Source organism: Lotus japonicus, chromosome 2, assembly GCF_012489685.1.
Source record: "Lotus japonicus ecotype B-129 chromosome 2, LjGifu_v1.2".
NCBI lineage: Eukaryota > Viridiplantae > Streptophyta > Magnoliopsida > Fabales > Fabaceae > Lotus > Lotus japonicus.
This window is the reverse complement of record NC_080042.1, coordinates 62,413,622-62,428,670: the sequence shown is the minus strand read 5'-3', so window position 1 is coordinate 62,428,670 and position 15,049 is coordinate 62,413,622. Positions and strand designations below refer to the sequence as shown.

Genomic DNA, 15,049 nt, shown 5'->3' with positions numbered 1-15,049 from the left:
TTTAGATCTTATGAAAGAGAAGTTGATTCAAACATCTGAAAATTTGTTTTGTAGATATCTCTGCATAATGCATATATCTAAAGTGAGAAAAGGAACAAAAGATCGAGAAATAATGAATGTAAAATGTGGTGAATATAATGTATGCTAGATGTCTGCACTGTTTAAGTATCTAAAGCACTATCTTATATTGTTAATTGATGTTTTTTTTATGAGTTGGCACTGTTCAGTTCAAAGCTGGGAAAGTTGTTAGGTTTATATAATACTTACAAAAGACTTAAATTTACCTTACCATAAAAAAATTAGCAAAAGTTCAAACATGCAACCTCTAAAGTATGAGAGTAATGCTCCACTATAACTATGAGCCTTTAAACCTCAAATATGAGCTAAATTTTAACCTGAGGTTGAGAGCACAAATAGATATTGTGTAGTGATATATGCACATGGAACATAAAAGACTTTATCTAGGAAGCTGTCCTATTCTATTTTTATAGTAAACATTTGTCCTTTGGATGGAGGGCCACAGAACAGTAACAGAAGAAGCAGCTGCAAAATTAAAGTGATTAATAGATTAATAGATTAAGGAAGGGAAGAAGCAACCAAAAGGGTGAACAGTTTGAGTTTTGGCATTTTCGGTTGGGGAATGAATGAATGAGTTAGTAAAAAAAGAAAAAAGACAGAAAACTGGTTATACATCAGGATTCAGAGGCTCCACGCATTCAGTAACCCCTCCCCATTGCTCGAGAAAACTTTGAAGTGTTGCTTTCATCAGTTGGAAAAAGAGGAAGCAAAAAGCCCTCACCCCCCCTTCCCCTTCCCCTTCTGAGTTTTTCTGACTCATGATTCTCTCTTAATTACCACGTATGCATGCAAGGGTCACTTCCAAAAGTGGGATCGAGCATCTCATGAATCTCACTGACCTCACCTCCAATTTCATCCTGATACATATTTTGTAGTACACTTGTGTGAATAGTATATATGAGCTAGCACTTGTATATCTGGTGTTTCAGAGGTTGGTTTCATCCACTCAAAAATAGATAGAATAGATATCATATAATGGAATCTAAGAGGAACACTGTTGTTGACAACTACAAAGAAGAAGAAGAAGAAAGTGAAGTGGAAAACAATGAGACCCTCAAGAGAAGAATCTCTAGTCATCCTCTCTATGAGCTTCTGGTTGAAGCTCACTTAGACTGTTTGAAGGTCTCTTATCTCTTTCTTTCTTTCTCTCTTTTCCTTTCCTTCTTCAATATATGCTCTGCCTCTCATAAAATCATATAAAACCAAGCTATGGTTCAAAACTTCAAATTAATGTGTTTTGTTATATATAAAATGTGTATGTAAATATATAGATCTACAATATGTCACATGGTGAAGCTTCATCATCTTTAAGATTACTCTTTTCTCATGAACTACAACATCAATATTTTTTTTCTCATGAATATCAAATAATGATAAAAAGACATGGACTTATTATCCTGCAGATGGATTTCTAAAGACCAAATATAGTGTCAAGAGAGAGAAGATCAATTTGAACTCACAAAAAAATTATGTTCTTATTACCCTTCAAGCCCAAAGTTTTTTTATAGCTTTAAGCTCTCATAGTTGAAAATTTGTGGGGATCATAGCTTGTTGGTTACCACTGCCATATGCATATTAAAAATGAAGTTTTACCCATCAAACTCTTTAGCATCATGACATTTGCAGTTGATAAACTAGTTAACCTGTTGGTGCAATTTATCTGCACAAAATATCATGATTCATGCTGACAATAGCTCCCCCTACAAACACCTCATTTTACTGTTTATTTCTATTTTCTTAAATTTCTCTATTCTTCTTTGTGGCTCTGTGTCTCTGTTGTTGGATGATTTAAGTATGAGTTAGTGTTTCACATGAGTTAAGCATGAGTTTGATGAAACTTAAAAAATGTGATCTATAAATCCAATTCCATATCTATCAATAGTTTTCCTTCATTCAATTTACAGTTATGAAACATACACTATTACACACACCTCTCAAAACACCCAAATTTTTCCTCTATCTCTTTTTTCTTATCAAAGCATATTTATTTCTTCCATCTTTTCTTCATTTCTTTTTTTCATTCTATATATAGATGTCTACACCCTTTACAGTTCTTTGGAACATTTTCCTTCAATTTAAGCATGAAAATTTGAAGATGCATGGTATAATCAATAGGTAGGTCTTGTGATTCAGGTTGGCGACATTTCCAAGTTGGACAGAGAGCTGAAGAAAGAGCAGAAGCAAGCAATAATGAAGAAACAAAACTCGGGCATGTTCAACCACTCTGAGCTTGATCTCTTCATGGTAATCAAATGCTTCCCATTTTCCTTCTCTCTCATTTCTTTCTCTCACTAGCTAGCATAGGTTTTCACAGATGCCAATGAATGAATGTTTTGGCAGTAGATGTGTCAAGTCAAGTACTGAAAAATCAGTCAAATGACATGACATTATGGGAAATTTTAATTTGATTGACGGATGCATACTTCATGGTTAATTGGCTAAAGCATCTGGCTCCTGCTTGAAAGAGACCACACTGAGCATAGTTTTTTGTTCCTTCCATCACTGACATTTTTTTCCTACTTGTCTCTGTGTTTGTGCTAGTGTTCAGATATTGTCTTTTGACATTAAGTTTTAGGCCGCAAAAGGCTACTAGATGATGTTACTCAGCACTTACATAAATGCTATGATTTATGAATTCTCAAATCAGGATTCAGGGTTGTGATAAATGCTATGTTTGACATTTATTTAATCATAACTTGACATACTTTCCCTTTTCACAAGCAATTTTTAGTTGGGACTTAGCTTTTATGTCTGAAATTCTTAAAGGGAAAAAAATTGAAGGCCAATAGCAACATCTCATCAGAAAATTGTGTTAGTATTATCCAACATTAGAAAATACCATGATTGATTAGATACTCAGGAAAGTGTTATATCATCATCTCTGAAACATGAGCTTTCTAGAATACTTTTTGACATAAGTAGGTATCATATGTTATAGACCTTTAAAGGGACTGCACCATATAAATATCCTTGTGGAAACTTTTATAATTGCTGAAGAATTGAGCTCCACAAACACTTGGGGGGAGGCAGTGTAGATCTCTAATCCTGAGTTCCTCATAGCTTATTTTAAATAATATAAGTTAAAATGAATGGAAAAGATAAGTCATTATAATTTTTGTTTTAAATGTAATTAGAGTTTAAAGCATAAGTTCTTGCTGTAACAAAAAAATGCAACTTCTTGAATCTTTTGGAATCAATAAGTAACACTTTAACTAACAAAATCTTATATATCTATGAAAGGATAAGTCATTAGTAATATACATGCTTTTGCAAAAAAAAGTTAAAAAAACTTTAGCTAACTCTTAATTAAGGGGACTAGTTTTTTCTTTGACATAAAGCACACTGGAAACTGTGATTTCCAATTCCCATTGAAATATTGCAAAACAGAACATGGATTGGTAAAAACCAATATGCTTTTTCCAAAATTTGAACTTTTAAAATTATTACAATTAAGATCCCTCATTACTTTTACTCTGTTAAAAACTCTCAAACTCTCAAACTCTCATTTTCTAAATGATTCCTTCACCCTCAAACACTCGAAACATTAAATTTATCTAAAATTAAAAAATCTCTAATTTATCCTTCAACTTTTATTATTTTTTCACTTTTAAATTTTAAAAGTATTGTATATCACTAATCCATCATAAATATCAAAATAATTGAATAGACAATGAAAATTCAAAAACTTTTTGTAAACAAAAATTCGCATGGGATTAAATTTGCTTAATTTTAAAAAAGTTTAATCCCTTAAGCCATATCACATCATAAACTCCAGAGAGTTTACAAATGAAGTAGTTCTAAAACTATCCTTGTGTTAAAAGATTTGATTGATCTCTATAAAGTGGTGGTGTTTTGATTGAACTAATTGTGCAGGAAGCATATTGTTTGGCACTTAACAAGCTTAAAGAAGCAATAGAGGAACCACAAATGAAGTCCATGGCTTTCATAAACAACATGCATTCACAACTTAGGGAGCTCACTGATGCAACCATGCCTGCAGCACCAGCTGAAGAAGCAGCTATTGCATCTTCAAGTGAGTGCACATTCAGAAAAAGCCCTACAATTTAGTTAGAGGATGGTGACTTAATTTTCAGTGTCAGTGTCGGTGTAATAATATTTATCTCGCAGCTAGTTAGCTAGGCTACTAAGGCTTCCATTATTATTCTCCTATTGTCAAGTCTCTGCAGGTTAAGCGTTTTAATATGTGAATGTAAAAGGCATGATGACTATTGTTATAAACTAATCTGCACCAATTCCTCTCATTTTCACATTAATGATTCTTAGCGCGCGATTAGGTTTTTAATAGCAAACTATGGTTTTTAAATATGAGTGTTGGAAGCTCAGTTGCCTTAAGATTTTTGGACTATACCACCCACTACACTCACCTCCAAGTCCATTTACTGAACTACACCCACCTTTTGGGACCTGTTCGAGTTGGACTTGAGGGGAGTGATTAAAGTTAAAATAAGTCTCACATGGATGGATTCTAAGAGCAAAGCTATGATTTATAAGTATGAGTATTGGAAGTCTAATTACCTTAAGGTTTTTGGATTAGACCATACACACTCACTTGCTAGCTCACTCCCTAAACTAACTTTATAGAAAGACAATTGCAATTTCCCGAATAGATAAAGACATACGGGGTCATAAGACCAAAGAAAAGGTTTAGGGTTTGGGTTGAGTGAATGGTTCACATTCTAAGTGCAAACACAGTCTTAGGCCTATGACTAGGAGTTCTTTGAAGATACTCTTTTTTTTCAATCAAAGTTTCATTCTTCTAATACTGTACTGTGTATGTCGTAGGTCCAGAACTTTTATCTCTCAATTTATTGGAATTGGGCTAAATTAGATGAATTTTCTCCAAACAATTGATCTAAAAGGAGATTGGGCTCAATTTATTGGAATTGGGCTGAGTGATTTCTTTGACAAAAAGAGAGACCCCTATTGACAAAAACAGAAAGAGATCCCTGTCTTCTTACAAATTTTTCTTGGACTAAATACTTTATCTCTACATCTAACAACACCATCCCCCTCTTTCCATTTTTCAAAAATACCCCTCTCGTCAACCCTTCATCATCCATTCCTAACCATTATCCACCATCTTCCTCACCATTCTCCATCATTTTCTCTCCTCAGCTCTTTCTTCTAGTTTCCTGAACTCCATCGTCCTTCATTCTTTCAGAGATTCGTTTCATTTGCTTGTAGAAATGAAGATGAATAATTTACTACCGCAAACTATTAAAAAGTAGTTTATTTAAGTTACATTAAACTACTACGTTCTAGTTTGCATTACCTTATGATTTCTCTGTTCAAAAAAAAAAATACCTTATGATTTCTTACATACCGAAAACTAGATTTTCATAGATTATTGTAACTTTAAGAAACCAGTTTATTCTATTTGAGGTCATCAATTATTAGTTAAATAATTGATTACAATAAATAGGAATATGAAATTTTATTTAAGTTACATTAAACTATTACATTCTAGTTTGCAGTATGTTGTGATTTTGTATATACCGTGAACTAAAATGCAATAGTTTAATGTAACTTAAATAAACTATCACATTCTAGGTTGCAGTTGTCAATTTCTTAGCTTATGTAAACTAGAATTTGATACCTTATTTATTGAGTTACATAAAAATGATAAAACTATTCTGTTCTAGTTTGCGGTAGGTTCATTTACTATACCGGATTTAAGATTCTAGTTCTATTATAATGAGATACAATGTTAGGTTCCCCTTCCACAAATTGAGTTGGTTGAATGACCCATGAGAGTTACTTAACCTCATCTCAATTGACCAATAGAATTATTTATAAATAAATTTAAAAAATATATGAAAATTATATTCTGCTTAATTAAATGTGACTGGTCCACTTAGATCCATGAGCTATTTAACCCAAACTTTTCCATAGACCATTTAAACAACCCTTAAGTACCACATTTTAGATTGTTGAAGCTTAAAAACTTGAGGGTATTTTCACATTTAAGATTGTGGAAATTTTGTTATGAATCTAGATTAAAAGTAAACTATGAAAAAACTAATATGGAGTTCCTAGGCGAAAAAAGGAAAGATTAATCACTTTATTCTACTAGGATGGTGAAGACCTTGGTATCTATTTGGGTTTCCATGAATCCAAGGTCACCAAGGACAATTTCCAGTTTTTCTATTTGGATAGGGTCTGCTTGGCCAAATATGTTTTAAGTTGAATCCTTATTTACTCATTGCTGAGCCTTATGGCTTCATAGCAACACTTCACAAGAGATTGCTAAATTAACTAGAATTTTTGTGTGGAGTAATGATCCAGTTAATAGAGGTTGGCATCTTAAAAATTGGAATGCATTCTCATCACTGAAATCGAAGGTGATTTCGATCAGAATAAGTGAAAATCAGCATTTGAATACTTCTCTTTGTTGGGATGTCAAGTGTGAGTAAAGAAGTCTCACATTGGAAGATTAGGAGAGTAATGAGCACTTTATAAGTGAGAGGACCCATACACCTAATGCCTTAAGGATTTTGGTGAAGATGTGGTGTCCATTTCACTTGTGGATTGCTTGCTCAAGTTAGCGTGGATGATCCCCCGGAGTTTTAATTCTCTTGCGGCCCAACAGTGGTATCAGAGCCGATGGTTAGTGCGAGTGCGATCATGGTGACGGCTCCTTGTGTCGAAAGTCTTCCTAGCAATGGTGGTTAGGCGACGTGTCCCGTTGATGGAGATCCAACGGCAGTGCAAGTGATTGGAGGCTTCCGCTTGAGATGGACTCACACTTAAAGGGAGAATGTTGGGATGTCAGGTGTGAGGAAAGAAATCTCACATTGGAAGAATAGGAGAATAATGAACACTTTATAAGTGAGATGACACATACACCTAACGCCTTAAGGTTTTGGGTGAAGATGTGGTGTTCAACCCACTTGTGGATTGCTCAAGTTAGCCCAATATGGATGATCCCTCAGAGTTTTAATTCTCTTGCGGCCCAACACTCTTCTAGGGAAACTAGTGTGCTGCAACTGCTGGAACATAAATATCTAAAGAATAGCTCCATTGTAAGTGCTAAGGAAACCAAAAGTTCCTCTCATGGTAGTCTTCCTAGAATTTTGTTAAGTATACTTTTATTTTATTAACTCTTGACAAGAAACATATTACATTGTTCTTAAAAGGACATAAATCAATTATTAATAGTAGAAGATAATTTCTTTACAGCTCCATTTGCAAGAACTATGTGGATAATCATACAAGAAAGGTTGCATAATTTAATTGTACATCTCAGTTAGAAACCATGCTTTCACTCTCTTTCACAAAACCATCTCCTGTCCAGTCTCTGTCAGACTGCAAACCTTTTCTTATGGCTTTCCTCTGCCTAATTGCCTCTTGCTGCCTTTGCACCAAGTCAGTGTGAGTTGTAAAATACTGAAGAGAGGTCCTGTGATTTTCATCAAATTTAAAATAAATCAATAAATAAAGGAGATGAAAAAGTCAACATGCCTTTGCCTTTCTTTTCTTCAATCTTTGTATAATCTAACTGGAAACCATATATCAGTGTAAATTCTTACCCTCGGAAATCTTCTATTGATGTGAAATTGTGCTTTTTCATGAAGTCTTGAAGCTCTACACACAGCTTCTTCACAAGACCATAGCCATGCATCATAACTCCAGTGCAAACCTACAGTTTAAAGAACTCATCTACTTAGACAACTTATAGTTTGTGAGCCAAAAAGATTTTATTTTCACAGCTTCCTGGGTGAAAAAAAAAAAACCTATTGTTACCTGAGAAAAGTAGTTATAAAACATGCCCTGTTTCATCAACATTTGACAGGCATATTTCACAATTCAAAGTTGAATCAATTGGTGCCTAGAAAAATCATGATTTTTTTGTTGCAAAAGCTCCACATGCAAGGTACCCCGGGTAACCACATCAAGAACTAGAGAACCCATTCCCAAGTTCAATTTTATGGTTCACTAGGAGAATTTTTTTGTTTAACAAGGAGAAACCATGTGGACCAAAGTACAGAATGTCCTGTTGTTTATCAATAAGGCCTATAAAGTGATTTGTTTATCATACCTGAACAGTATTTGCCCCAAGAAGAATAAACTCAGCAGCATCACCACCTGTCTCAACACCACCAATGGCCGAAAGTGAATAGTCCTCACTGTCAAACTCAGACTTCATCATTTTCGCTATACTCATCACCTTCGCGAGAGCTATGGGGTGGACCGCCTTTGCAGAATAACCACCGGGAGTTGAGTATCTGGCAACAAAATTTGGACAAAATAACATTTTAGGGTAATTAAAAAAACAGGACAAAACAATGAATTTTCTATAAGTGAGATTGCTAACCCCTCAACACAAGGTTCAGGGCGCAATGTATTGAGATTGATTCCCATGACGCTCATGATCGTATTTATAGCAGCTACTCCCTCACACCCTGAACTTAGAGCAACCCTTGCTGGCTATAAGCAGAAGCTCCGACATTACTAACATGATAATCATGAAAGACTGAATAACACATAAACTAATTAAAGTGAAACTGGCATCAATAAGTTCACCAATAGACATTTGACATGCAAAGGGAGAGATAGAAGAACATTTAATTTTGGTAAAGAATCTTTTTTGCCTTGTAAAACAGTTTGCATGGTCACTTATGTAAGGGAGGCTTAGAAAACATGAATTTTCTAGTTCCTTAGTATCTGACAAGTATAAATCCATTGAAAATGTGTAAGCATCCACTTTTCCACAAACAAACAATTAGAAAATTCGGTGGTAATTGTAAAGCATAAATTCGTAAACTGAACAAGTTTCAACTTCATTGACATAGTTGAATATGGTTAGAGTATAATAAAAAGGGCATGATAGAAAGCAAACCTCTGAAATATCAGTTATGTTGGGAGTCATCTTAGCCCAAACAGGAACTGTAGCTTTTGCATTTATCCATCGACAAACCTCTTCCAAAAGAGCACAATCTTGCCCAACAGCAGCACCCATTTTGCGTTCTGGCATGCCATGAGGACAGGAGAAATTTATCTCGATCGCGTCCTGAAAGGAATATTAGAGTGGTCAGATATCAGAATTTGTTTTACTTAGAAAAATGTTCAATTTAATAAAATCAGGGAAGAAACACATCTTACAATTCCAGTTTGCTCAACTCTGTCGATAAGCTCCTCCCAAGCAGCCTTATTGTACTCCTCCATGATTGAAGCAATGAGAATTCTGTCTGGGTATTCTTCTTTTAATTGCTTAAATTCTTTCAACATGGTTTCAAGTGGTCGATCACTGATAAGTTCTATGTTCTCCCACCCAATAATTTCTCCTTTTGCAGAGCCATTTGCACCGGCCCGTAGTCGGGCATACCGAGGAGTTACATTTATAACTTTTGCTGCATCAAGTGACACCTAGCAAGAGAAATATATCAAATATCGCAGTTAGCTTCCAAAATACCGATATATTCAATAGTATTTAGATCAAGTGCAATTAAAGTAATTTTTCTTGCAAAAGTAAATAGAATGGTCATCATGAAAAGAATTAAGAAATAGCGTTCTAAGGGCAAGCTCTACCAAGTAACATGGTATAGCTGAATATATGGTAGACAAGGACTTCTATAAATGAATAGGGTTGCGAGGGAATGTTACTTAAGTGTGCTCTACTGCTCTTACTAGCCAGAGGAACAGAGTGACTTTTTGTTCCAAGAAGGTTTATAAAAAGAAAGGTAGTTATAATATTTTATTTTAGAATAATTATAGGAATTACAAGGCACTGCATATATTAAGAAACTATTGATGTAATTGGTTGAACTTGATTTAAGAACAACGGAATCAGAAATTTAGAATCCTAATCAGGAAACAAACCCTAAACAAATATTAAAAAACATGTAATATATTAAAATAACAGCTCTATTGCCCCACATTTTGTAAGAAATAACAATTGCACGACAAAAGACATCACTCCAAAGTATGAGCCTTGCTAATTCAAAGTTTCCTATACACCATGAATCATGCCAGTTATATTATATGGGGCCCAAGCATAAAAAATGGTATAGTTCAAATTTTTCATAGAAAGGAGCCAAGGACAACAACACCCTTTGGCTAACCACTTCGCATTTTTTATTCAAACGGATATTCTGAGAATCCATTCTAATATTTAGCAAAAAAAATGAATACAGCATTCCAATTTGGCATCAAGTACTTCAAGAAGCAATATGTGAGCATTTAATTTATAGTTGCATGCCTGATGACCCTTTCTTACTCAGCATAATTTCAAACTTAGGAAAATCAGCACTTAAACCAGGAACTTGTCAACTTCTTCACAGTAAATCATCTCATCATCATTAATTTACTATCAGCTAATAATTCTTTGACTTGTCATGAATAAAAAAATTACATTCCGATAAATGAAGACTCAAGATGGTGAAAGAAACACAAGAGGGGGGGGGGGGAATGTGATGATAGAAGAGAAAACAATTTCACAGGAAATCTTCAATACCTGGTAAGATTTATAAAATTCAAAAGCATTCAGAAATGAAATGTTGTATTATGGTACATATTCACATTGAGGAGAAATCATGATGATAAAATAGATATGTTAACTCGAGGTTTTACAGCACATTTTCCCAAATATATAATTAGTACTATTATTGAGATTTTCTTTTCTATTCAAGCTGGACAAAACAACAAAAACAGACCAAAAAAGAATGAACAGAGTAGGTAGTTCAGTAGTTGACTGCTTAATGATCAGCTAAGTTTTCTCCAACTGAAGGCAAGGGATTTAACTAAAAAAGACAGCAATTTTGAAGATTCAATCTTCTGATTTTTAAGACTGTCTAGTAGACTATTTATGAATCGTGTAATTTTGGTACAGCAATTTACCCGTAAAGAACCTTTAAGAAGCAGGCAGTTCTTCCACTTCAATAAAAAATATAACTAATAGGCTACAGTGCTACACTGATCATGTGGTAGTTGTCAATATTCATTTCATCCCATATGTCAAAAGTTAAGAAAATAAACCAAGCTCATAGTTCATTGTGGCACCATGTGAATTTTCTATGCTTGTGTCTCTATCAATAGATTGACTATGCCTTTCACCCTGTTTTATCCTTGGTGAACTTATATGAAATTTATGTTCTATGCAGCTACACCTTATAACTTCTAAAGGAAGAAGTTAATGGTTCCAATTCATCGATGTCAATTTCCTCTTGGAAAATGAAAGAAAAAAGGGAAAAAAGGCCCTATAAAGATCCAGCCATGGTGGGGTCTAGAGAAGAGTTGGACCCAATTGTGAGTCTACTATAGCAAGCATTGCCTTACAAATCTGAAACTGAAAACTCAACAACCTAAAAATATAAAATACTGAATAAGATCCAAGGATTTTTTCAGGAGCTAGGTAAATTTTGAATATAGCATTCAGAGCCAATGATAATTCAGAGATTCAATGAGGCAAAACTAATGATCTACAAGAAACATCAAATGGTCAACTATGTATTAAGGTCTTTAATAAACCATAAAGATCTAAGGCTTAAAACAACTTACTAATAGGACAGCAGATGCTCCAGAGAATATATATAAATATGGTAACATCCAATATTTGCAGAACAACAAATCACAACAGTTCAAAAGATTAGCCTTTCAGAATAAAGTACACAACAGTCACCATACAAGTCAAGCAGAATAAACCATAAAAGTCCAAAAGCTCAACTTCAGAGCATATATAAATCACAATTAGTACTTCAGCATAACAAAGTTTCAGGCACTTGTATTCATATAACACAAACTCACTACTACCAAGAAATCAAATAGTACTCTAGAAACAAATTAAGCTAATGCAAGTTAAGCTGATTGTCAATGAAATCTTACAGTTTTAGCAATCACAGCACCCCACCCTTCATCAAAGGCTCTCTTCATGACAGTATAATTTGTTCCAGGTGGACCTGACCCAATAACAAAAGGGTTTGGCATATGCAACCCATTTACAGTAACACTGAGATCAGGCTCAGGAACCTGAGCCTCTGAAGCAAAAACCCTGAAACCAACTCTGCTGGGACGAGCCTGAACCTTCCCAGGGCAATTCAAGGAAAACCCAGATGCAGATTTTCCTGTTCTGACCTGGGTCATGCTTAGAGATGCCATTGTTGAAGTAAAAATGGAAAGTTTTCTGTGAAGGTTTGAAGAAAAAGAGGAATCTGATCGAATCTGAGTTACAACGTTACAACTATGTTGTTTGTTTCAGCTGGTGAAGACTAGAGACAGAGAGAACGTGCAATTATTAATCAGCGGTTGCGTGATCATCATTTGGACGATAGTATCGGATAAGTTATGAGGAAAAACATTAAAGAATTTGCTTCAAAGGTTGAACTTGCATGAGAGAGTGAGATTTTTATTTTATTTTTTTGAAGGGGAAGATTTTATTATGAAAAGGAAATGAATTGAATAGGTTTTTTTGTAGGTTAATTAATTAAAAAGTGGTGTCTTTTGGGATTTAGGCCCAGTTTGGAAGAGCTTATTTGAGCTTATCTGACAGCATAAGCTCTTATGCCAGTGTTTGGGAGAGCTTATGCAAACAGTTTATGGTCTGCCATAAGCTATTTTCAGCTTATTTTCATAAGCTACTCAGGATAGCTTATGAAAAACAGCTTATGCTTATACACAGCTTATTTTTAATTTATTTCAATAAATTTTTAAAAATAGCTTATGAATAAGCGCTTATGTCATAAGCGCTTATGACCATAAACGCTTAATTAAGCTGTTTATCCAAACGGGGCCTTAATTTATTTCAATAAATTTTTAAAAATAGCTTATGAATAAGCACTTATGTCATAAGCGCTTATGACCATAAGTGCTTAATTAAGCTGTTTATCCAAACGGGGCCTTAGTGAGAATGAGAAACTGAGTTGTGATCTGGATCTGGACAGGGTCACAGGATCATATTGATTAGGAAAATGGAAGGAAAACATTAGGGGTGAGTAATGAAGATTTTGAGAAATAATAAGTTTGATTTATGATGTGGATTGGGCGAGCCCACATGCGGACTCCCCCAAGGCAGTGGGATCTCAAAGTTTCGCTCGCTAAGGGCAAATTGACTTAGGAAGTCAGTAGGCCACCCATCTAGGAAAGCCGCCTAGGACGATGATCATATGTAAGGGGGTTGGACCTAGAGTGGTACGGTCCAACGAGCCAATTAGAGTTAAAATTAGGGGCTCGTGTAACTTCTATGGGACTTGGCATTCAATGCAAAAGACTTTTGACCATTTATCAATTGGATTAGACTATTACTATTCTAGAGCTCTGCTAGGGTTTGAGGTCTACTCCTTCTTTATGTGTCCATTGCCGGAACATGATGTGATGTGGAAAAATAAGAAATAACAAGAAAAATATATTATGTATGTGATGTGCATGTATTGATTGTTAGTGGTCTATATCTCATATTTGTATTAATTATTACATAATTGTTTTAGGGATGACAAAGTTGGTTCGACCTGACTAGTCAACCCACTTACGACACCTAGTGGGTTGGGTTGGCAAGGTGATTCAACCCACCAACTCGTCTCACTCAACTAACTGAAGTGAGACAAGTCGCAAGACCATCCTTTTAAAAAAAAAAACAAGTATTTTATGTTCTTTTAGTGTCTTGGATGACTTGTCGTAGGCCACCCACATAAGAATAATTTTCTCATGATTTTACATCATATTATTGTTTTTTATTCATTAAATATCTGGGGGGTCAGCCCACCCTTAAGCGGTGTGGGCTGGGTACCCAATCTACTCTTGTAGGCGAGTCAACCCATCTTACTCCACTTAAGACGAGTTAAAAGTTGGTTGAGGTTGGTCAGAGCGAGTTGACTCATTTTATCACTCATGCGTATTCTCTTCACCACATCAACTTTCTTCTGGAGTACTCTACTCCAATTCTCCTAAAATAGAAACTAATGTGATATTACTCACTAACCTCCTATATTAGATGATGTAATTATGTCTAATCATAAATTCTTTTTGGTCAATGATGTATTATGTGAGTACTATTTGCATTTGGAAACATTTAAGCTCCTTGATTATAGTTTTCTTTTGCAAATAACATGCAAATATATACTATAAGATAAAGCAATTCCCTACCGAAAGAAATTAATGACTTGGAATTTATTGGCCCATGACGAAGGTAAGGAAATCTCCATGAGAAAACCTCACTAGTAAATTGAAGGCAATATCTTTCACTCAATCTAAAGGCATTTGGGGTTTGAATTTTTTCACTTATATATTACTCAACACTTTCTTATTCATCTAATGTGGACTTCAACTAACATTAGTACATTACCATGCACCCACTCAACAGAAGCTATTATCAACACTTGCATTATCATTCGTTCTCATGGTGTCAATAGGACGCACTACCTCATCATCCCAATGTCAAGAAGACATTCGATACAAAAAATAGTCACCAGGGTCGCACAATAGGCTCTAATACATGAGATAAGAATGGGAAAAGGTACTTAATAAATCTCATTGTTGAACGTAATGAATCCCATTTATATCAAGTACAAGATGAACAGGGCCGGCCCTGGGCCTGTGCAAGCAGGCCCACAGCCCAGGGCATCCAAAAAGAAGGGGCCCCAAAAAAAATTCTCATTAAACTTTCCCCTAAAATAAAATTTAGTTATAATAATTAATGTTCAAGATGTTATTAATGACTTGGGCTGGTCTAGTGGTTAGTAAGTGTGTATGTTACTTTTATGTACTGGGTTCGAATCTCACCTTTGCTAAGCCCTCCTCTCTTTTGACATGTTATTTGTTAATTAAAAATTAAAGCAAAAGCCACGCAACCCCTGGCGGGTTGCAAAATGCCATTTGCCAAACGAACTAATATAATGGTTCTGATGAAATTTCGAACGTTAAAATTATTAGGGGTCTATTTTTATTATTTGCCCAGGGCCTCCAAAATGTCGGGACCGGCCCTGATGATGAATCTCATTTATTTTGTGCTTTGATCATGGTT

At 34.9% G+C, this 15,049-nt stretch overlaps 2 protein-coding genes across 2 annotated transcripts; one reads left to right on the top strand and one right to left on the bottom strand.

Annotated features, from left to right (window-relative positions):
• The first annotated feature begins 608 nt into the window (after nt 1-608).
• On the top strand, nt 609-4,340 carry LOC130735530 (homeobox protein knotted-1-like 6). Its single transcript, XM_057587481.1, has 3 exons — nt 609-1,200; nt 2,212-2,322; nt 3,952-4,340. The coding sequence occupies exons 1-3, from the start codon at nt 1,054-1,056 to the stop codon at nt 4,144-4,146; spliced, it is 453 nt and encodes a 150-aa protein (XP_057443464.1). The 5' UTR covers nt 609-1,053; the 3' UTR covers nt 4,147-4,340.
• Nucleotides 4,341-7,170: 2,830 nt separating this feature from the next.
• LOC130738743 (dihydropyrimidine dehydrogenase (NADP(+)), chloroplastic) lies at nt 7,171-12,383 on the bottom strand. Its single transcript, XM_057590880.1, has 7 exons — nt 11,920-12,383; nt 9,202-9,465; nt 8,939-9,109; nt 8,414-8,526; nt 8,138-8,324; nt 7,629-7,738; nt 7,171-7,498 (listed from the first exon to the last, which is right to left on the bottom strand). The coding sequence occupies exons 1-7, from the start codon at nt 12,190-12,192 to the stop codon at nt 7,342-7,344; spliced, it is 1,275 nt and encodes a 424-aa protein (XP_057446863.1). The 5' UTR covers nt 12,193-12,383; the 3' UTR covers nt 7,171-7,341.
• Nucleotides 12,384-15,049: the final 2,666 nt, after the last annotated feature.